This window comes from Neoarius graeffei, chromosome 13 (genome assembly GCF_027579695.1).
Source record: "Neoarius graeffei isolate fNeoGra1 chromosome 13, fNeoGra1.pri, whole genome shotgun sequence".
Classification (NCBI taxonomy): domain Eukaryota; kingdom Metazoa; phylum Chordata; class Actinopteri; order Siluriformes; family Ariidae; genus Neoarius; species Neoarius graeffei.
Window position 1 is genome coordinate 67,059,857 of NC_083581.1, and position 21,910 is coordinate 67,081,766.

Here is a 21,910-nt window from a genome sequence, read left to right on the forward strand (position 1 = left end):
TTGCCCAGATTATTGATGTTGATGTAGTAAGCGATGCATTAAAACAATAAACGACAAAAGGTGTGAAAGAAGCAGTATAGTTTACGCCTGCTTGATGCGACACAAAAATGCCAGTGGGGCTTGGGTAGAAACTGTCCTGGACACGTCACTGGTACATACTGGGTCTTTCGTCAGTCTTTTGAATGGGTTGTGAAATATTTTTATAGGTGGCATGTGTCATGGAGCCCAGGATGTCGGTGTAGATTAGAGCTCTGCACTCCCGCGGGAGTCCCGCGGGACCCGACGCAAAGCAGTGCAGCGCGGGATAAATCTTGAAAGCTGAATTCAAAAGTCCGCACTATAATGACAGGCGTACTAACACCTTCTGCGCGCTTCGGCAGCGCATTGATATCTGAGCTCCGTATCAATGCGCTGCCGAAGCGCGCAGAAGGTGTTAGTACGCCTGTCGTTATAGTGCGGACTTTCCATAGCATAGAAAATCGCTATGTTTCAATTTGTGTAACTGAACTTGTTTCGTATCACTGGTCATATAAACCTATGTAAACAGGAAAAACGCGGAAGAGTTTGGTCGCATCTAACTACAGCCCCAAAAAATACCATTGGCCATACTGAGCCTAGCTACATTGCTAACAGGAGTGACAGCGCGTCTGACTGCGTCTGACTGACTGGGAGGTCGCGCAAAGCTCAGACAGGTACGGAGCAGCTCGTCTCAATTCAGTTAAGAGCATATTTCATTATGGAAATACGGTGGACTGTTCCTTTAATAAACACACAAAAATTCAATTGTTTTGTTTTTATTGACATTCTTCAGATGTTGGACACACACACACACATATACATACTATATATATATATATATATATATATATATATATATATATACATACACACACACACACACCTACAAATACAATGACTTGTTTATGTACACAATTCACAGCTATGCAACAGCTGTACAGATGTATTTGGTGATACAGTAAGTGAGCTAAATTTTAACAGTGCAAACAATGCCACAAAAAGAAAAGATTCATGCCATTGTCATGATTCGTTGTCATGCCGATCGAGGCTGTTGTGTTTCCCGCTTGTGGTCTCGTCACTCGTCACTTCCGGAAGGGGCAGTGCTGAAGTAAGTAGCTTGACTACGTAGCTCGATAGGGTTTACATGCGCTAAGTAGCTCGGCTAAAATCGCATAATCTAGGTCGCGTAGCTCGATTACGAGAAATCAAGTTCGGTTCGATTTCAGCCGAGCTAAGGTGGTTCCATGGCATTTAGAACTTCGATTTCAGTCGAGCAACGGCAGGAATTCGATTTTCTCTATGTGCATGTAAACGCACTGAGTGTGTGTTCTTCTTTGCAGCAAACTTCACAGTGTTTTTACATGCGCCAAGTGCCGGTGTGTGAGGGTGTGAACTGGGATGATGATGCAGATTAACACTGTAACATTACACTGTGCTATATGAAGCTCATAAGTCTGTCACAAAGAGGGTGGGACACAGGACGTCCGTCTCACTTACAACTTACCCAGGACACCACTCGTCCATTGAAGCAGGGCAGCTTGGCATTATCGTCAGATATCTCCTCTTTGACCACCCTGACAACAACACACACACACACACACACACACGGCACAGTTAGGAACTCTGAGAACTCTGAGCTCATGCTCTCATCTATTTGCAAAATCTGAATCATACTGAAACCAAGTCATGCTCAAACAGTGGAATTTTCCATTTAGCTCCTAACTGCTAGCGACCCATCATGGGAATGCTGGACGGCCCTGTTGACCGAGTCACTGAAATCTACTCCATCTTGCAGTCAGACTTCAGTACTGTTTAATGCATGTTTCAGTTTACATAAAACTCCAGTTGCTGATGGCCACAAGTGTTGTACCACAAAAAAAAAAAAAACAAGCAGAGATTATGCAAGACAGAATACGTGTGTGTGTGTGTGTGTGTGTGTGTGTGTGTGTGTGTATGTATGAGAGAATGTGTAGCAAGGGTGTCAGGGCACAGCATGGGTTATTAATAGGATGATCAAGTATGTTAGCATGGGAGCTTTTGGTTTTGGTGTTCCTCCCAGGCTGTAAATTCACGACAGAAATACCCTGCAGTTAGCCTTTAACCCTCTGTGACACAGTTCAGCGCTCACACACCTGCTGGTCTCCCATCACATCAGATCCACACACACACACACACACACACACACACACACACACACACACACACACACACACAGAGTATATAATACAATCCATATGCCATGTCATGAAAAATTCCCCTCAGAAATTCCCCGTTTCCTTTGAGCTTATGCAGAACTTCCAGGTCAAGTGACCTACAGTAGGAACTAGAAAAAGTTAACATGTATGTATTGCACAAGATGAAATCACACATCCAAATGTTACTATCGATAAAACTAAAAACAAAACAAAACAAAAAAAGTTATAGAAGAATAGAATAATGCTAAACATTTCTAATATAATATAAAGTTTTATATTAAAATGTTACATATGTTTTTATTCTATCCACATTCACTGGACATGAGCAATCGCGCACTCTGATTGGCTACTCTACGACAAGGATATCAGCTCATATATGGTGAGTATAGAAAAACAAAATGGTGGAGCGTGTTGCTGAACCAACCGAGGACGAAATAAAAACTCTACTCGAAAACAAAACCACGAAAATTGCTATCAAGTATTTAAAAGAAACAGAAATAGCTAAAGGCGGCACGGTGGTGTAGTGGTTAGCACTGTCGCCTCACGGCAAGAAGGTCTGGGTTCGAGCCCATCGGCTGGCGAGGGCCTTTCTGTGTGGAGTTTGCATGTTCTCCCCGTGTCCGCGTGGGTTTCCTCCGGGTGCTCCGGTTTCCCCCACAGTCCAAAGACATGCAGGTTAGGTTAACTGGTGACTCTAAATTGACCGTAGGTGTGAATGTGAGTGTGAATGGTTGTCTGTGTCTATGTGTCAGCCCTGTGATGACCTGGCGACTTGTCCAGGGTGTACCCCGCCTTTCGCCAGTAGTCAGCTGGGATAGGCTCCTGCGACCCTGTAGGACAGGATAAGCAGCTACAGATGATGGATGGAAATACCTAAAAGAACATAGTTGGTTCCCCCCCAGTATCGCCTGTTCCACACTCCAGCCCAGTTGGTGGCAGTAATGCACTTTTAAGTTGGTTTGCCAACCGCCAAAAAACCCTAAAGAAGAAGAACCCCCCCAAAAAAAATACAAAAAAAGCAACAAAATATGGAATAAAAGTATTTGATGGTAAGAACGTATCTTTTTTATTTTCCAAGAATTATTATTATTATTATTATTATTATTATAGCATTTTTCACAAATTGCTTCTGTCATTTTGCCGGTTTGTTTACATTCTAAGTAGAAATGATTTTGTCGGACGTTTTGTATAAAGATTTTATTTATCGAATTTGCACAAAATAAAAATAAAAATGCTCTGTTTCTCAAAATCCAGTGAACGTGGATAGAACAAAACAGTTATTCCACTCAATCTCATCGAACATGGCTTGTAGACAACTCGGTGCTACGTGCCTCATCATGTACGACTCAATTTCGTGGAATAACTGTTAAATGTAAACATGAGGTAACTATCCCTCCATCCACCCATCCATTATCTGTAACCGCTTATCCTGTTCTACAGGGTTGCAGGCAAGCTGCAGCCTATCCCAGCTGACTACGGGTGAGAGGCGGGGTACACCCTGGACAAGTCGCCAGATCATCGCAGGGCTGACACATACCCCTTTTCCACCAAATCAGTTCCAGGGCTGGTTCGGGGCCAGTGCTGGTGCTGGTTCACAACTCGTTCAACTTGCGAGCCAGCTGAGAACCAGTTTGCTTTTCCATAGCTCGTGGTGCTAAGGGGAGCCACGTCATTACATCGCTGTATACGTCAGTTACGTCGCTGCGTTTGCATAAACTTTGGCGCGAACATCGAAGCAACAACAACACAGAGAAGAAGAAGCAGCAACAACAACAATAATGGATGACTTCACGTTTGTACAGCTGCTGCTTCTCGTCGCTTAAAAATGGCGGCCTTTTGCGGTCTTGCTATTGTTGTTGGTCTTAACAACTCCGCCCCCGACGTAAGCGGTTCTTTCCTCTGGCCCAGCAAAGAGTTGGTGCTAGCCTGGGACCGGTTTTTCTGGCCCCAGAGCCAGTTCTTTGTCAGTGGAAACAGAAAACCCGGTTCCAAACTAAGCACTGGCCCCGAACCAGCCCTGGAACTGCTTTGGTGGAAAAGGGGAACCAGAGACAAACAACCATTCACACCTACCACCAATTAACCTAACCTGCATGTCTTTGGGGCAAACTGGAGCACCCAGAGGAAACCCACGCAGACACGGGGAGAACATGCAAACTAACTCCACACAGAAAGGCCCTCGAAAGGCCCGCTGGGCTCGAACCCAGGACCTTCTTGCCGTGAGGCGACAGTGCTAACCACTACATCACCGTGCTGCCCATGGGATAATTAATGGTTTAAAAAAAAAAAAAAAAGCTGTTGCTTGCTTTACAGCTCCAAGGCCAACAGAGGAAACTCAGCAGGAACTAGTCAAGCAAAGGAAGTGTTTGTGTCCTCTGTAATATCCACGTTAGCGTGGAAGCCAGAGAAACATACAAGGAGAAACAAACTACTTTGCATATAAAGTTGTTTGTTTTAAACACATCATGGATTTGGGGGTAAAATGAAAATGAACTGAACCCTGACAATAAAAAGAAATAAAATGAAACAGAAACAAGCTTTTTCTTGCTTGAAAAAAAAAAAAAAAAAAAACCACACAGCACGCTTAAACAGGAAGAATATTACAGAAGAAAATGACATTTTGACACAAAAGATGACTTCTGAGCTCTAAAGACGCAGTGGCGCTGTCACTTCGTCCGTTGTGCAGTAGGGGTGTAATTTGTATACTGCCACTATTTGTAGCTGTATTTGTTTAACGCTCCAAGTAAAAATGCACGCACAAGTAAATATTTTAAAATTTTATGACTTTTTTTGCGCCCCCAGCACAGTTATGCGTCTCTGTGCACAGCATGCCGTCTGCATGTGCTATATGGAGCAGTGGTGCTATAAATAAATCAGAAATGTGTGCACACGGTTACTGAGACCAAGAAAAGGAAGAAAATGGTGTCTTCTTTGTCCAACTTTCTCGGCTAGATTCGAGCTTTTCTGGACAGGTTATTAATTGTCCTTGATGGGGGTATTTTTCAGAAACTTGGCAACCCGTCCCGTAACCTTCATACGCCCAATACATATTTGTATCATTAGGCGAGTATTGGACTGGAAGCAGGACACAAGAGAGCGTAAAATCAGTGTGCGGTTTATTTGTGAGAATGAATGAATCCCTGTCCGTATTCCAGGCAGGGGTCAGAGAACAGGCAGACAACGTGACGCAAGGACAATCCGTAACCATAAAGTCAAACAACAAGCACAAGTCAAAACCAGGAAGTCGAACTGGAATTATAAAAGCAAAGGAACAAGAAAAGACACGTGAGCACAGCTCGGAAACGTGTATAACAATGATGAGGCTTTGCACCGAAACAAAGACACAGGAGGGCGTAAGGAGACAAACTATTCAGGAACTAAACAGGAAGCAGGTGGGAACGTCAGGACACAATGGGGAGAACGGCCAATGACGAGACTCAAATCACAGCCAAACCCACATGTAGGTGTAAACAAAGAAGCGCACTGAAGGAGATCAAAATAAAAGATGAGTGTGCCACACACAGACGGGGAGGAATTCGTGATCGGATTAAAAGGTGCTCGACAGGCCGTATAGGGTTCGCTTGTGGTTGTCAAAGCACCAGAATGAACACGTTCCAAGGAAAAACTCAAATATCTCTTTTATGGTGTTTTATCTGTTATCTCTTAAAGTGCCATTCCACCATTGGATGTATTCTTTGGCATAAAATACGACAACATATATAAACGGTATCACTAGATAGAGAAATCTTATAGCTTCAAAACGATATCTCATCTCATCTCATTATCTCTAGCCGCTTTATTCTGTTCTACAGGGTCGCAGGCAAGCTGGAGCCTATCCCAGCTGACTACGGGCGAAAGGCGGGGTACACCCTGGACAAGTCGCCAGGTCATCACAGGGCTGACACATAGACACAGACAACCATTCACACTCACATTCACACCTACGGTCAATTTAGAGTCACCAGTTAACCTAACCTGCATGTCTTTGGACTGTGGGGGAAACCGGAGCACCCGGAGGAAACCCACGCGGACACGGGGAGAACATGCAAACTCCGCACAGAAAGGCCCTGGCCGGCCACGGGGCTCGAACCCGGACCTTCTTGCTGTGAGGCGACAGCGCTAACCGCGACACCACCGTGCCGCCCTTCAAAATGATATATCAAACATAATTTTTTGACAACGACAAGTATATTAATTTTGCGACCAAAGTCACCTACCCTTTTAATTTCCGCGCGGTAGTGAAACGTAATGTCATCGGCAGGTTCCCCTTCTTGTGTACCACGTGACGTATCCTACCTCTTGGATTTATCCTACCAAGCCTACTGCGCATGCGCGAAATCGCCTACTGCGCATGCGCGAAATCCAGGAGGGTAGGAAAATTCAGTAGTTTTGTCCTACCGATCAGCTGGGCTGATAGAAAATCGGTGAGTATTTCACGCATTTGCCGATTTTTATGTTTTGTGCGTATTGGTCGAGTCTTTGGCCGAGTCAAATAATTTGTAATGACTTGTTGTGAATAATGAAACGGTCTGCATGAGAACTTGCTGATTGTAATGGCGTCATGTGTTCTGCGCATGCACAGTAGGCTTCGCGCATGCGCAGTAGGCTTGGTAGGACAAATCCAAGAGGTGGGATAACTTTACAGAACACCGACACGTGGTACACAAGAAGGGGAACCTGCCGATGACATCACGTTTCACTACCGCACGGAAATTAAAAGGGTAGGTGACTTTGGTCGTAAAATTAATATACTTGTCGTTGTCAAAAAATTATGTTTGATATATCATTTTGAAGCGAAAAGATTTCTCTGTCTAGTGATACCGTTTATATATGTTGTCGTATTTTATGCCAAAGAATACATCCAATGGTGGAATGGCACTTTAAAGGTAGACTGACTTTCGGATTTTTCAGGTTTAGGCCATAAAAAGAATTTTACCCGACACCCAATTATTTTTGTTTAAATGGACCGAAAGCTACCGAATTCGAATCACAGACTTCCAATTTTTTTTAATAGAACAATTAATGAATTTAAGGCCACATGGCCCTAAATTCTCCGCCATTTTTTCCTGCTTCACCATGACCCAATTCAAGATACTACGTCATGCATGACGTGGTGGGCTTTCTCTGTTCGCACAAGGCATTGTGGGAGACAAATTTGAAACAGGAGAGAAAAATGGAGGACGTGAGTGTGCGAATGAAACGTGAAAGACCGACTACAGTAACGGAAAGAAAGCGAGAAGAAAAGACGTTATGTTATATACGAAGGAAAGGAAACGCAGGACCAAACTAATAAATATCGGCGCTCAGCGAGCACCTCGGTGTGATCAGCTGTTCGTTTAGCGACAGAATGATGGAACTGTCAGTGCACGCTCAAAGGGAAACCTGTAGATGGCAGTAATGCAACACTGTGGATGCCAGCTGCCGTAAAACCCAAAAGAAGAAGAACCTGCGCATGCGCACACGGACTTCCTCTGTCTGCTTGACCGCATGAAGCGAGCGATTTCATGCACGTTATTTGCTTTAATCCCCTTAAATTAAATAACTTCCCAGCCACAGAATGGCCTGATATTTGTGAGATATTACAGAAACATACATATATCACACTGACTAAATTTCACAGGGAACTAAATTTCACCGGTTTTATGAAATCGAAAGGCCGTTTACTTTTAAAATGTGCCTGTTTCACCACATGTTCAATCAGACACGGTTGATATGCCACTACAATCAGGAGTCAGGAGGCAAACTGCTTGGAATTAATGTCAAATATTTCCATAAAAAGACTGCATGGCTAAAAAGAGTGACCTTCAAGCGGTGAGTAATCAGGGTTCCTGCTGGTGCTCATCACTGATGAACATAATCCATCAGTGATGAAGGGAAAATTACTAGCAGTCGTCACAGTGATGAACGTATTTATTATCATAAGTCATCTTTTATAGAAAACCCTTTCTAGAAAAGCCAGAGTGTCAACAATGAGCACATGCTTGTGACCAATAAAAGTTGACTACACATAATGACCAAATGAGCGCCGAGCTTTTGACCAATCACGGTGCGTCTTAATCCGTCTGGTGTGGTGGTGTGATTATCTTTGCGTGAACCAAACAATGGCGCAGTCTAAGCTGACGAAGTTTTTTGCACGGGCTTCTTCAAGCACTGAAGAGGATTTAAGGGCCAAAACAGCCACAAGGAGACACACTCAGAGCCCCTACCGTCTCCGAGCACATCAGATATTGTCAGTAATACAGGGGTTGGTAAAAAACTCTCCGAGCCCCGACCGTCCCTGAGCACATTGGACAGTGTCAGTAACACAGGAGTCGATAAAAAACACTCCGAGCCCCGACCGTCTCCGAGCACATCGGATAGTGTCAGTAATACAGGGGTCAGTAAAAAACACTCAGAGCCCCTACCATCTCCGAGCACATCAGACAGTGTCAGTAATACAGGGGTCAGTAAAAAACACTCGGAGCCCCTACCGTCTCCGAGCACATCGGACAGTGTCAGTAATACAGGGGTCAGTAAAAAACACTCCGAGCACATCGGATAGTGTCAGTAATACAGGGGTCAGTAAAAAACACTCAGAGCCCCTACCGTCTCCGAGCACATCGGATAGTGTCAGTAACACAGGGGTCAGTAAAAAACACTGGAGCCCCTACTGTCTCCGAGCACATCGGAGAGTGTCAGTAACACAGGGGTCAGTAAAAAACACTCGGAGCCCCTACCGTCTCCGAGCACATCGGATAGTGTCAGTAATACAGGGGTCGGTAAAAAACACTCGGAGCCCCGACCGTCTCTGAGCACATCGGATAGTGTCAGTAACACAGGAGTCGATAAAAAACACTCCGAGCCCCGACCGTCTCCGAGCACATCGGACAGTGTCAGTAATACAGGGGTCAGTAAAAAACACTCGGACCCCCTACCGTCCCCGAGCACATCGGACAGTGTCAGTAATACAGGGGTCAGTAAAAAACACTCAGAGCCCCTACCGTCTCCGAGCACATCGGACAGTGTCAGTAATACAGGGGTCAGTAAAAAACACTCCGAGCCCCTACCGTCCCCGAGCACATCGGACAGTGTCAGTAATACAGGGGTCAGTAAAAAACACTCGGAGCCCCTACTGTCCCCGAGCACATCGGATAGTGTCAGTAATACAGGGGTCAGTAGAAAACACTCAGAGCCCCTACCGTCTCCGAGCACATCGGACAGTGTCAGTAATACAGGGGTCAGTAAAAAACACTTCGAGCCCCTACCGTCCCCGAGCACATCGGACAGTGTCAGTAATACAGGGGTCAGTAAAAAACAATCAGAGCCCCTACCGTCTCCGAGCACATCGGATAGTGTCAGTAATACAGGGGTCAGTAAAAAACACTCCGAGCCCCTACCGTCCCCGAGCACATCGGATAGTGTCAGTAATACAGGGGTCAGTAAAAAACACTCCGAGCCCCTACCGTCCCCGAGCACATCGGACAGTGTCAGTAATACAGGGGTCAGTAAAAAACACTCGGAGCCCCTACTGTCCCCGAGCACATCGGATAGTGTCAGTAATACAGGGGTCAGTAGAAAACACTCAGAGCCCCTACCGTCTCCGAGCACATCGGACAGTGTCAGTAATACAGGGGTCAGTAAAAAACACTTCGAGCCCCTACCGTCCCCGAGCACATCGGACAGTGTCAGTAATACAGGGGTCAGTAAAAAACAATCAGAGCCCCTACCGTCTCCGAGCACATCGGATAGTGTCAGTAATACAGGGGTCAGTAAAAAACACTCCGAGCACATCGGATAGTGTCAGTAATACAGGGGTCAGTAAAAACACTCGGAGCCCCTACCGTCTCCGAGCACATCGGATAGTGTCAGTAACACAGGGGTCAGTAAAAAACACTGGAGCCCCTACCGTCTCCGAGCACATCGGATAGTGTCAGTAACACAGGGGTCAGTAAAAAAACACTCGGAGCCCCTACCATCTCCGAGCACATCGGATAGTGTCAGTAATACAGGGGTCGGTAAAAAACACTCGGAGCCCTGACCGTCTCTGAGCACATCGGATAGTGTCAGTAACACAGGAGTCGATAAAAAACACTCCGAGCCCCGACCGTCTCCGAGCACATCGGACAGTGTCAGTAATACAGGGGTCAGTAAAAAACACTCGGAGCCCCTACCGTCCCCGAGCACATCGGATAGTGTCAGTAATACAGGGGTCAGTAAAAAACACTCGGAGCCCCTACCGTCTCCGAGCACATCGGATAGTGTCAGTAATACAGGGGTCAGTAAAAAACACTCCGAGCCCCTACTGTCTCCGAGCACATCGGACAGTGTCAGTAATACAGGGGTCAGTAAAAAACACTCCGAGCCCCTACCGTCCCCGAGCACATCGGAGAGTGTCAGTAATACAGGGGTCAGTAAAAAACACTCGGAGCCCCTACCGTCCCCGAGCACATCGGATAGTGTCAGTAATACAGGGGTCAGTAAAAAACACTCAGAGCCCCTACCGTCTCCGAGCACATCGGATAGTGTCAGTAATACAGGGGTCAGTAAAAAACACTCGGAGCCCCTACCGTCCCCGAGCACATCGGATACTGTCAGTAATACAGGGGTCAGTAAAAAACACTCAGAGCCCCTACCGTCTCCGAGCACATCGGACAGTGTCAGTAATACAGGGGTCAGTAAAAAACACTCCGAGCCCCTACCGTCCCCGAGCACATCGGATAGTGTCAGTAATACAGGGGTCAGTAAAAAACACTCCGAGCCCCTACCGTCCCCGAGCACATCGGACAGTGTCAGTAATACAGGGGTCAGTAAAAAACACTCGGAGCCCCTACTGTCCCCGAGCACATCGGATAGTGTCAGTAATACAGGGGTCAGTAGAAAACACTCAGAGCCCCTACCGTCTCCGAGCACATCGGACAGTGTCAGTAATACAGGGGTCAGTAAAAAACACTTCGAGCCCCTACCGTCCCCGAGCACATCGGACAGTGTCAGTAATACAGGGGTCAGTAAAAAACACTCAGAGCCCCTACCGTCTCCGAGCACATCGGATAGTGTCAGTAATACAGGGGTCAGTAAAAAACACTCCGAGCACATCGGATAGTGTCAGTAATACAGGGGTCAGTAAAAACACTCGGAGCCCCTACCGTCTCCGAGCACATCGGATAGTGTCAGTAACACAGGGGTCAGTAAAAAACACTGGAGCCCCTACCGTCTCCGAGCACATCGGATAGTGTCAGTAACACAGGGGTCAGTAAAAAACACTCGGAGCCCCTACCATCTCCGAGCACATCGGATAGTGTCAGTAATACAGGGGTCGGTAAAAAACACTCGGAGCCCCGACCGTCTCTGAGCACATCGGATAGTGTCAGTAACACAGGAGTCGATAAAAAACACTCCGAGCCCCGACCGTCTCCGAGCACATCGGACAGTGTCAGTAATACAGGGGTCAGTAAAAAACACTCGGAGCCCCTACCGTCCCCGAGCACATCGGATAGTGTCAGTAATACAGGGGTCAGTAAAAAACACTCGGAGCCCCTACCGTCTCTGAGCACATCGGATAGTGTCAGTAATACAGGGGTCAGTAAAAAACACTCCGAGCCCCTACTGTCTCCGAGCACATCGGACAGTGTCAGTAATACAGGGGTCAGTAAAAAACACTCCGAGCCCCTACCGTCCCCGAGCACATCGGACAGTGTCAGTAATACAGGGGTCAGTAAAAAACACTCGGAGCCCCTACCGTCCCCGAGCACATCGGATAGTGTCAGTAATACAGGGGTCAGTAAAAAACACTCTGAGCCCCTACCGTCTCCGAGCACATCGGATAGTGTCAGTAATACAGGGGTCAGTAAAAAACACTCCGAGCACATCGGATAGTGTCAGTAATACAGGGGTCAGTAAAAACACTCGGAGCCCCTACCGTCTCCGAGCACATCGGATAGTGTCAGTAACACAGGGGTCGGTAAAAAACACTCGGAGCCCCGACCGTCTCTGAGCACATCGGATAGTGTCAGTAACACAGGGGTCGGTAAAAAACACTCCGAGCACATCGGATAGTGTCAGTAATACAGGGGTCAGTAAAAACACTCGGAGCCCCTACCGTCTCCGAGCACATCGGATAGTGTCAGTAACACAGGGGTCAGTAAAAAACACTGGAGCCCCTACCGTCTCCGAGCACATCGGATAGTGTCAGTAACACAGGGGTCAGTAAAAAACACTCGGAGCCCCTACCATCTCCGAGCACATCGGATAGTGTCAGTAATACAGGGGTCGGTAAAAAACACTCGGAGCCCCGACCGTCTCTGAGCACATCGGATAGTGTCAGTAACACAGGAGTCGATAAAAAACACTCCGAGCCCCGACCATCTCCGAGCACATCGGACAGTGTCAGTAATACAGGGGTCAGTAAAAAACACTCGGAGCCCCTACCGTCTCCGAGCACATCGGATAGTGTCAGTAATACAGGGGTCAGTAAAAAACACTCGGAGCCCCTACTGTCTCCGAGCACATCGGACAGTGTCAGTAATACAGGGGTCAGTAAAAAACACTCGGAGCCCCTACCGTCCCCGAGCACATCGGATAGTCAGTAATACAGGGGTCAGTAAAAAACACTCGGAGCCCCTACCGTCTCCGAGCACATCGGATAGTGTCAGTAATACGGGGGTCAGTAAAAAACACTCGGAGCCCCTACTGTCTCCGAGCACATCGGACAGTGTCAGTAATACAGGGGTCAGTAAAAAACACTCCGAGCCCCTACCGTCCCCGAGCACATCGGACAGTGTCAGTAATACAGGGGTCAGTAAAAAACACTCGGAGCCCCTACCGTCCCCGAGCACATCGGATAGTGTCAGTAATACAGGGGTCAGTAAAAAACACTGGAGCCCCTACCGTCTCCGAGCACATCGGATAGTGTCAGTAACACAGGGGTCAGTAAAAAACACTCGGAGCCCCTACCATCTCCGAGCACATCGGATAGTGTCAGTAATACAGGGGTCGGTAAAAAACACTCGGAGCCCCTACCGTCTCCGAGCACATCGGATAGTGTCAGTAACACAGGGGTCAGTAAAAAACACTCGGAGCCCCTACCATCTCCGAGCACATCGGATAGTGTCAGTAATACAGGGGTCGGTAAAAAACACTCGGAGCCCCGACCGTCTCTGAGCACATCGGATAGTGTCAGTAACACAGGAGTCGATAAAAAACACTCCGAGCCCCGACCGTCTCCGAGCACATCGGACAGTGTCAGTAATACAGGGGTCAGTAAAAAACACTCGGAGCCCCTACCGTCCCCGAGCACATCGGATAGTGTCAGTAATACAGGGGTCAGTAAAAAACACTCGGAGCCCCTACCGTCTCTGAGCACATCGGATAGTGTCAGTAATACAGGGGTCAGTAAAAAACACTCCGAGCCCCTACTGTCTCCGAGCACATCGGACAGTGTCAGTAATACAGGGGTCAGTAAAAAACACTCCGAGCCCCTACCGTCCCCGAGCACATCGGACAGTGTCAGTAATACAGGGGTCAGTAAAAAACACTCGGAGCCCCTACCGTCCCCGAGCACATCGGATAGTGTCAGTAATACAGGGGTCAGTAAAAAACACTCTGAGCCCCTACCGTCTCCGAGCACATCGGATAGTGTCAGTAATACAGGGGTCAGTAAAAAACACTCCGAGCACATCGGATAGTGTCAGTAATACAGGGGTCAGTAAAAACACTCGGAGCCCCTACCGTCTCCGAGCACATCGGATAGTGTCAGTAACACAGGGGTCGGTAAAAAACACTCGGAGCCCCGACCGTCTCTGAGCACATCGGATAGTGTCAGTAACACAGGGGTCGGTAAAAAACACTCCGAGCACATCGGATAGTGTCAGTAATACAGGGGTCAGTAAAAACACTCGGAGCCCCTACCGTCTCCGAGCACATCGGATAGTGTCAGTAACACAGGGGTCAGTAAAAAACACTGGAGCCCCTACCGTCTCCGAGCACATCGGATAGTGTCAGTAACACAGGGGTCAGTAAAAAACACTCGGAGCCCCTACCATCTCCGAGCACATCGGATAGTGTCAGTAATACAGGGGTCGGTAAAAAACACTCGGAGCCCCGACCGTCTCTGAGCACATCGGATAGTGTCAGTAACACAGGAGTCGATAAAAAACACTCCGAGCCCCGACCATCTCCGAGCACATCGGACAGTGTCAGTAATACAGGGGTCAGTAAAAAACACTCGGAGCCCCTACCGTCTCCGAGCACATCGGATAGTGTCAGTAATACAGGGGTCAGTAAAAAACACTCGGAGCCCCTACTGTCTCCGAGCACATCGGACAGTGTCAGTAATACAGGGGTCAGTAAAAAACACTCGGAGCCCCTACCGTCCCCGAGCACATCGGATAGTCAGTAATACAGGGGTCAGTAAAAAACACTCGGAGCCCCTACCGTCTCCGAGCACATCGGATAGTGTCAGTAATACGGGGGTCAGTAAAAAACACTCGGAGCCCCTACTGTCTCCGAGCACATCGGACAGTGTCAGTAATACAGGGGTCAGTAAAAAACACTCCGAGCCCCTACCGTCCCCGAGCACATCGGACAGTGTCAGTAATACAGGGGTCAGTAAAAAACACTCGGAGCCCCTACCGTCCCCGAGCACATCGGATAGTGTCAGTAATACAGGGGTCAGTAAAAAACACTGGAGCCCCTACCGTCTCCGAGCACATCGGATAGTGTCAGTAACACAGGGGTCAGTAAAAAACACTCGGAGCCCCTACCATCTCCGAGCACATCGGATAGTGTCAGTAATACAGGGGTCGGTAAAAAACACTCGGAGCCCCGACCGTCTCTGAGCACATCGGATAGTGTCAGTAAAACAGGAGTCGATAAAAAACACTCCGAGCCCCGACCGTCTCCGAGCACATCGGACAGTGTCAGTAATACAGGGGTCAGTAAAAAACACTCGGAGCCCCTACCGTCCCCGAGCACATCGGATAGTGTCAGTAATACAGGGGTCAGTAAAAAACACTCGGAGCCCCTACCGTCTCCGAGCACATCGGATAGTGTCAGTAATACAGGGGTCAGTAAAAAACACTCCGAGCCCCTACTGTCTCCGAGCACATCGGACAGTGTCAGTAATACAGGGGTCAGTAAAAAACACTCCGAGCCCCTACCGTCCCCGAGCACATCGGACAGTGTCAGTAATACAGGGGTCAGTAAAAAACACTCGGAGCCCCTACCGTCCCCGAGCACATCGGATAGTGTCAGTAATACAGGGGTCAGTAAAAAACACTCAGAGCCCCTACCGTCTCCGAGCACATCGGATAGTGTCAGTAATACAGGGGTCAGTAAAAAACACTCCGAGCACATCGGATAGTGTCAGTAATACAGGGGTCAGTAAAAACACTCGGAGCCCCTACCGTCTCCGAGCACATCGGATAGTGTCAGTAACACAGGGGTCGGTAAAAAACACTCGGAGCCCCGACCGTCTCTGAGCACATCGGATAGTGTCAGTAACACAGGGGTCGGTAAAAAACACTCAGAGCCCCTACCGTCTCCGAGCACATCGGATAGTGTCAGTAACACAGGGGTCGGTAAAAAAAAACTCAGAGCCCGACCGTCTCCGAGCACATCGGATAGTGTCCGTAACACAGGGGTCAATTAAAAACACTAAAGTTAAAGTGCTGTCAGCCAGCAAGCGACTGAAGGGAGCTCTGTTTTGGGCAGCGTGGCGTGTTGAGTCCCTGTGGCTAAAGCAAGATGTGTCATTCTGTCTTCGGTTTGTAAATCAGCAGGAAATTCAGATTCCTTCACTGTTGGTTGGTCCAAGATTCTTCCTGACTCTGTTCAATTGTAAATCAAGTTTTGTGTTGAATTTAAATGCTAAAGGGAGTCCTAATACCTTGTTTGAATAATTCCATGCTAAAATAACCTTCAGTAAGCTCAAACTAAAGAGGTTTATTCGAGCTTGATGGTGCGCACGGCGCCCAAAATCAGGTCTTTCTGATTAGAGGCTGGAGCGGAGCCCAAATTTTATATGTAATGGAGAGGCCGAGCTGTATCTGTACAAATACTTGAATTGTGCCAGTCTGGTTGGTATAAACCTGTAATAAGTCCACTTTGATAAGTCGGTCGTGAAGAAAAAAAAAAAAAAAAACAGACTAAGTGAAGGAAAAAAAAAATAAGAAAAAGTGAAAAATACTTCTTTGACTTGATTTTTCAAGGAAAAAAGTGGAGAATGTTTTTCAGACTGCAGGAAGAACGCTGAACAAAGGTGCGATGGTGCGAGGTGTGCATGTGCAATTAAACCGCACCAATTCATTCGCTTATTGTGTCTTTCAATGGAATTACAGGCTTCGCTCTGATGTTGTGTATCGTTTGCAAGAACGAAGACAGCAGGTGACATATTGTGCTGCAGGCTAACACGGCGTGTTTCGAACTGACACTTCAACAGTCCTCCTTTCTCGTCGCAATTTAGCATCAGAGACAGAGAACTCACCGAACCTCCTCGAATACGCTGTAAATCAGACCGGTTAACATGACCACACCGTGCCTTCCGTAGTTTATCAAAACAATGTATATAAGTACAGAAATTATTCAGATTTTTTTTCTTTTAAGTAGTAATCTTGTACATTTTTTTTTAAAGAATCATACAACATCTGGAAAGGTTTTCTGTGATTTCAGCTACGTCCACATTAATACGTTTTATTTTTAAAACGGAAATGATTTTCGTCCAGATGAACATTTTAGCTCCGTATCACAAATAATCTCCATCCACATTAACACAACTGAAAATGCATTTCACATGATAATTTATGTACACTCGGCATGTGCGTGCTGGTATGGACAGCTGATTCTGATTGTTTTCTTCGGGCTCATGTGATAGGGGTGTGATGAATCAAGGAAGGATATGTTGTGACTGAAAAGACCAGATCAGGAAGTGAACGTGGGTGTCTACGTCATCCTTTCCAAACGTCTCCGTTTTTCCCCCAGTCTACATTAAAACGCTACCCTGGAGTTTTCAAATTAAAATGGGGCCCGCAGCGTTTCTCTCAGTAAACGCTGGAGTGGAGAGACGGATGGAAGGGCGGAAAAGTATGTTTATTTAAGAAAAACGCAATCAGGCATACAGTCCAATACGGCAGGCAGAAATCATCAACGGTAACCAGGCAAAGGCTCGAGTGAGACACAGCGTATGCTAGGCAAGAGACAAAGCAGAAACCAGAAATATGAAACGCGAGACGAAAACCAGGAAGACGATGCGGCTCAGTAACACGGCTCGGTAATGGTGACAGTCAATGCAATACTTCGCACCATGCGCGAGTTCTCAGTGTCCTTTTAAGCACGTGCTGATTGCGCTTTAATCTGGGACAAGTGTGAGTATTTAGCGCTGCTCCAAACATGTGCGAGTGAAAGTTAGACACGTGCGCGAATACATGCGGACAAAAGTCTCCGTTTTTGGGGCTCAAAAATTCTGGAGCAGTGTGGACGCCAGGCGTAAACATCGCAAAAGTGATGCGTTTCAAAACTAAGACATGTTAGTGTGGACGTAGCCTTGACCTTTATGGGAATGGCTTAAAAGTACCAAACAGGGGTCAAAAAAAAAAAAAAACACATCAAAGTCCCTCCCATGCCAGGACCTGGTCTTCCCAGGCAGTCTCCCGTCCCAGCTCTTTGAGGCGCATGGGTGCAGCACTGATCTCCGTTTCCGTAGCCCTCTGCCTCTCGCCTAAACATAGCTAGGGTTACAGTGGGGGGCTGGTCCTCTGGTAACCGCGAGAGGGTGACTCCCTACTTGCATCTGTATTGCAGCATGCCTTACCACAGACCTGGGCATTTTACGGCCCGCGGGCCGCATCCGGCCCTTTGGTTCATTCTGACCGGCCCGCGTAAGGTTAATTAGAAATTACATAATAAACGTATTTTCTAATTTTACCTCATGCATGGACTGAATGTGCATTGCTTTTATTTTGAAGTTGTGTTCAACAAAAACGCAATGCGCGCGACATGAACATGACATGAAATCCCACGAAACCTAATCCCGCGATAACTTAGGGTTGGGCGGTATTACGGTAAGAAGGTATCCCGAGGTATCCAAAAGTACCAACGGTATCGGTCTCATTACCGTCATTTTAAAAAAATATATAATATCTAAATAAATATGGAGTACATGAGGTCATAATATAAAATAATAAATTGAAGATCATTCCGAATAACTGTGTGATCGTATTTTCACTAATTCTATCAATTTCCTAAAGAAGTTTTCATCGCGTGCAGGGTTGTTTATGTCGTTACCATGGCAACCCTGCGTGACATTTTGGAGTCTGACAGAAAGCTTCGCAAGAGACCGAGCCCGGGAGTGTCATGGCTCAGATGGCTAAGGCACCGTACCATAAATCCGGGGACCCGGGTTCGATTCCGACCCGAGGTCATTTCCCGTCTCTCTCTCCCCCGCTCATTTCCTGTCTCTCTATACTGTCCTATCTAAAAAAAAAAAAAGAGACTGAGACCGCGGTTGAAAGATGGCAAGTCAAGATAACGAGTTAGTGGCAAAAAAAAAATACAACATCGGCAGTGTGGCAGTATTTTGGTTTCAAACCAAACGAAAAATCTAATATGTCCCCTAAGGCACACCATAGCCTGGGGTACTCCACTTCCACGAGATCTCTCCAATGAGTTGTGTTTTGAGTAGGTTACATGAGTAACAACAAGGTAAAATAATATAACGTATGACATTTGGGATGTGGGTAATAAACGTTTGAAATGTCATCTACTGAAGAAACGGAAGAAAACATCGTAGCGTAAACTGTTAGGTTTCTGGTGGGAATTAGCAATGCGCTTACTATCTTTGTTGGGTGTGTTAAACCGTATGGATTTAAGTGGAATAATTGTAAGGAGTTATGTGATCAAGACAACGTTTTAAGCAAGGTAAGGCCATTTGATTATTAATTTCCCCGCCATGGCATGACGTGGGCCCATATGATTTTGCCTTGTGCAGCTATCACGCATTTGAATTAGGTTCGCCTCATTTGCGCTGAAGAATATGGTTTATCGCGCAGTCTAAACGGACTTGGGTATTGGTTGATTCTTTTTCTTTTTTTTATTTCCCATGCTTGAAAGGGTATGATCCTGCTCATCGTGTACTTTTTTTTGATGGAGTAGGTGAAATAGTGCTGCAAATGCATTTCAACGCAGACATGTGTAAACGACAGTTGAATGCTATTTTCAAGATGAAGGAAGAGTTGCATGATGCTTTGAAATATCTCTTAATCCATTCCTCAATGCACAAAATTCGCTTTGCTGCTTAATCCATACCACAATGCACACAATTCGCTATGCTGCTTTTAAATAGTACATTTGAGGCATAGGCGCACGTTACACAGTAGGCCGAAACAAAATATTTTTTTCTCGGTAATACCGTATACCCCGGGAAAACACAGAGACGGTTTAAAGGTATCAAAATTTGGATACCGCCCAACCCTACGATAACTACTTCCGTAATTTGTCCAGACCAACCACAAACTTGTACGTCATCCTTCAAACAGTCCAGCCAATCACATAGTGTGACGTCACCAGCAGGCGCCCGAGCCGATCTGTTGATCTGATACCTACACCGAATCGACGTTGTTGCGAGCAGGTCACAAGAAGACTTTAGCCCCCAAAATGTCCGCAAAAAGAAGAAAGGTAGATGCCGAATGCAGGGCTTTCAACAAAACATGGACTGCTAAATATGTATTTACTGAAGTCAGAGATAAAGCCGTGTGTTTAGTTTGCGGAGAGCAGATCCGAAAAACTGAAAAACACCAAATGAGGTGATTAAACTACAAATGTGGGCATCATTATTATAATATGATGTATCTTGCTTGATATTTGGAGTAGAAAGACAATATTGTGATGTCTTTATTGTGTTTTGGGGTGAATGTGACCGAAAAAAAAAAAAAAAAAAAAAAAAAAATGGTACAAACGTTCACATTTTGTTAACCATTGTTTTGGGAAATTTGATTGAATAAATGACATTTTTTGTAAGGCAACCTCGTTTTTTCCATACTCTTACCAGTCTTAGCAGCTTGTAAAAAATAATGTTAGTTTTTGCTTTATATAAAGAAATACAATTAATATTATGCAGAATTTAGTTCAGCCTTTTGGTCCGGCCCTCCACAAAATTTTCTGTTTCTCATGTGGCCCCATGGAAAAAATAATTGCCCACCCCTGACTTACCAGATGGCAGTAGGTACCATTTCTACAATGGTCTTTAGTATGACCTGACCGTGAGCAGAACTCGCGATCTCCCGGTCACGCTAACCACTAGGCTAGCTCGCGGTATAAAACAGGAGCGTCAAACTCAAATTCTGCCCGGGCCACTTCAGGTCAAGCCGGGAGCAGTAGAAACCAGAGTACACGTATTATATAAAACGTCAGTTTTCAGTAACTACCCTTCAGATATTTTAAAAAGTAGAAACAGTTGCCGTTTTAGTTAAACCAGATTTGATCTGCGAGCTTTGTGTTTGACACACACGTTACATAAAATAACTCTTTTTGATTTATTTTTACAGTACCAGGGTTCTCCAGAAAATCTGAAGTAGCCAGCTAAAAAAAAAAAAAAAGGTAGTAGCCACCACGCTAATGTTAAAGGGGTCTGGGGGTATGCCCCCCCAGAAAATTTTGAAATTTACATGTCTTCTGGTGGCTTCTCTGCTAATAAATTACTAACCATTTCCCTGTAAAATACTTGCAAAATACGTATGAAATTTCCCTCCAGATGTGTGTGTGCTTGGTTTTCTGAGTTACCCTCTGTAGTACGCTGCCTGGCTCTGTAACATAACTACATACGCTACGGCATGATCACGTGGTCCAGCTCAGCCAATCAGAGCGCGAGAATTGATCAACAAATATGGCGTCGCTTCCAGGAATCGAAGACAATTTCATGGTGAAACAAGCGTTGCCAGGCAAAGCAAACCTCGCCCGGCAGCACTTATTTTATACCTATATGTTGACAATGGTAATATTTCTCAAATCATCAGCTGTCAGGTTATCATCCTACGAAAATCCATGACCTTGAGTTTGGCATTTTAAAGTCATTCAAGGTCAAAGGTCATAGTGCCAAATGAAAGCCCATATGGCACTTCCTATGAGTTGATAATGGTAAATTGCTGGGTTTCAGTCACGTGACTTTTCTTAGCGGTTTTACCGGAAGTGAAATAGCTGGTGGTCTAACTTATCAGAGTATGCTCGTGATCTAGAAGCCGCTGCTGGCTCTAGATATATTCAGAAGATTGCTATGTGCAATGGAATCGACCCCTACAGTCTGGGAAAGAAGGATTTGTCATACGATCTCGAAAACGACCCTTCAGTCGAGTTCCCCGACATCTCGAACTATCTGGTGTTGCAGACGTCCTTCTACACCGCAAAACCGATGAAACCATGGAAGAGTACGGAGGCTTACAACTTTTCTGTATGTGGCTGGGTAAAGGACCTCGCTATCAAGTCGCTGCCCAATGAATCCTGGATTGTTTTCGTGTAAGTATGTTCTTTTTTAAGCTTTTCGTTCGCGTCTTTACAACGAAGCGCTGCAAGTTGAAGTGTAAACAAACAACAGTTGGCTTGATTCTCACTTGTGTTGGCGCTTATCTCTCAGCTAAATCATTCACAAAGATCATCAGAAACCTCTTTAAAGACCTGGATCTTAGTTAAACAAGACGGAGAAGTGATCACGGCGCATTGTAACTGTACGGCTGGGG

At 46.1% G+C, this 21,910-nt stretch overlaps 1 protein-coding gene across 1 annotated transcript in view; it reads right to left on the bottom strand.

Annotated features, from left to right (window-relative positions):
* Positions 1-21,910, bottom strand: part of dvl1a (dishevelled segment polarity protein 1a) — a 211,324-nt gene that overhangs the window by 135,461 nt on the left and 53,953 nt on the right. Inside the window, exon 2 of the mRNA XM_060938375.1 lies at positions 1,523-1,592. Coding sequence (XP_060794358.1) covers positions 1,523-1,592 — 70 coding nt within the window. The remainder of the gene's footprint in view (positions 1-1,522; positions 1,593-21,910) is intronic.